The 2,355-nt window shown below is 47.4% G+C and overlaps 1 protein-coding gene across 1 annotated transcript; it reads left to right on the forward strand.

Moving 5' to 3' along the window:
* The first annotated feature begins 338 nt into the window (after positions 1-338).
* LOC101845534 (putative uncharacterized protein YHR217C) lies at positions 339-785 on the forward strand. Its single transcript, XM_005094525.1, has one exon. It carries the CDS (start codon positions 339-341, stop codon positions 783-785), a length of 447 nt encoding a protein of 148 aa, XP_005094582.1.
* Positions 786-2,355: the final 1,570 nt, after the last annotated feature.

The raw sequence follows: 2,355 nt of genomic DNA on the forward strand, positions 1-2,355 counted from the left end.
TCTTCTTCTTCTTCTTCTTCTTCTTCTTCTTCTTCTTCTTCTTCTTCTTCTTCAGGTGTCAAGTCTCAGGTCTAGAAAAAAACAATGACGACCATGGTACTCGATCCCTACCTGTTGACAGTCCTCTGGATCAGCTCAGTGGTTCTGGACTTCAGAACTATGTATAGATATGTAGTTATTTCAAAGCATTGGCTGCAGGGGTAGCATGGTGTGGTCTGTCTCATAGGGCAAAGCTGTGTAATCGTTGTTCACCCCACACCCACACCCCACACTCCACACCCTACACCCGGCACACACACCCTCACCCCACACCTCACATCCCACACCCTACACCCCACATGACAGCAAGATCCCACACTCCCTCACCACACCCCACACCCGGATCTCGCACCCCACACCACACAACCCACATCCGACTCCCACACCCCCACCCTATAACCCCACTCCACACCCACATACGCACCGCACATGCCACACCCCACATCCCACACCCCACACCCTACACCTCACACATATCCTACACCCCACACCCAGACTTCACACCCCCACCTCACATTCCACACCTCACACCTACACATCACATCCCATACCTCACACCCACACCCCACATCTCACACCCACACCCCACACTCACACGTCACACCCCACCCACACCTCACACCCCATACCCAACACCCCACCCCACACCTCACACCCACACCTCACATCCCACACCTCACACCCGACGCACCACACACTACACACCACACCTCACACCTCACACTTTATACACCACGCACACCTGAACCTTACATCCCACATTCCACATCCCACACCCCACTCTCCGCACCCTACACCACTCCCACACCTCACACCCCAAACCCTAAACCCCACCCCAATACCACACCCCACACACCACACCTCACACCCCAAATCTCACACCCCAAATCCCACATCCACACACCACACACCCCCATCTCATACCCCACACCCCACACCAAACACCCAACACCCTACATCCCCATCTCACACCCCCACCCCACACCCCACACCCCCACCCCACACCCCACACACCATCCCCCCACCCTACACCCGCACCCACATCTCAAACGTGTAAGTAAATGTGCTATCAGTGCCACAACCATAGGCAGGCTTTCTCTCAGACTTGACTTCTGGAATCAGGCAGGTTTGGTAAATCCCTCAGGTATTCCGATTCATCCATCAATCCTGTGTCATGTTCGCTTTGCTTCTTGTGTTTCCTTTATTCCAGTAGTATAAGCTTTCAATCAACACACACCTAAGGCTGCAAATGCACTGGCTTCACGTTCCCCACGTTTTCACGTTGTTACCGTCACCCAACTTGCAAAAGTGACCGAAGCCTTCTTTAACCTATATCATATCCGGCGTCGCACTGACTTCACATCTCATCCCGACACTTTCACGGCCCGCCCTTCACGATTTTGATTTTACCGCTGCAGTAACATTGCTCTCTGCAAATCGTCATTCTGCGGTCTTTGCGCGGAAATTCTAAACATACCACAGTCACGATGGCGATCTAGAAAGCTGCAATTAATTTTTAGTCAAAATTGTATTAAACTGTAATTTTGACTTCAGATTTGGATTCTGCCATGAAAATTACCTAGTAGCGCGCGAGATTTTAACTTTTAAGCCGATTTTTGCAATATAGACAATTAAAAATTAATTGTAGACATGCTGACCTCGACCTACATGTTTTGACTTTTTGGGTTGTTCACTTCTTTCTTTTTGTAGGCTCTATATAGATCAAGTATATATTGAGACACTTGATTCAGAACTTGAGCGGACAAGATGGAAGAAGCACTAATTGCAGCGGTGTAGAAGTGACCTGCACTTTTTGATAAATCACTAGACAATTGCTCAAACAGAAATTACGTCAACAAGCAGTGGGTAGACATTGTAAAGAAGTTGGAGTGGAAAGTAGAAATTAAAGTTTTATCGTTTTTTTTTTTTAAATCACGAAGGAGAAAGGAATGTGAAGTCAGTACAGTACGTTTGTGTAATCAACTCAAACGTTCCCTCCCCAAAACGGAGAATTGAAAACGTGGGGAACGTGAAGCCAGTGCGTTTGCACCCTTACCAGCCCACGTCAAGCAGAGAATTATGATAGCAAACAGATCTGGTAAATTCCATGTTTCTGTACAAATCAATACCATCCCTGCTGCCTGAGTTGTTAATTTCCACAACAACACTCTCATCAACAAAACCAGTATGTATTAGACACTCGTAGACTCTCGGTTTTACATGTTGAATCATTACACTCAATAATGATGGTGATGATGATACTACTACTACTACTACTACTACTACTACTACTACTACTACTACTACTACTACTAC

This window comes from Aplysia californica, unplaced genomic scaffold (assembly GCF_000002075.1).
Source record: "Aplysia californica isolate F4 #8 unplaced genomic scaffold, AplCal3.0 scaffold00083, whole genome shotgun sequence".
In the NCBI taxonomy this organism is placed as follows: domain Eukaryota; kingdom Metazoa; phylum Mollusca; class Gastropoda; order Aplysiida; family Aplysiidae; genus Aplysia; species Aplysia californica.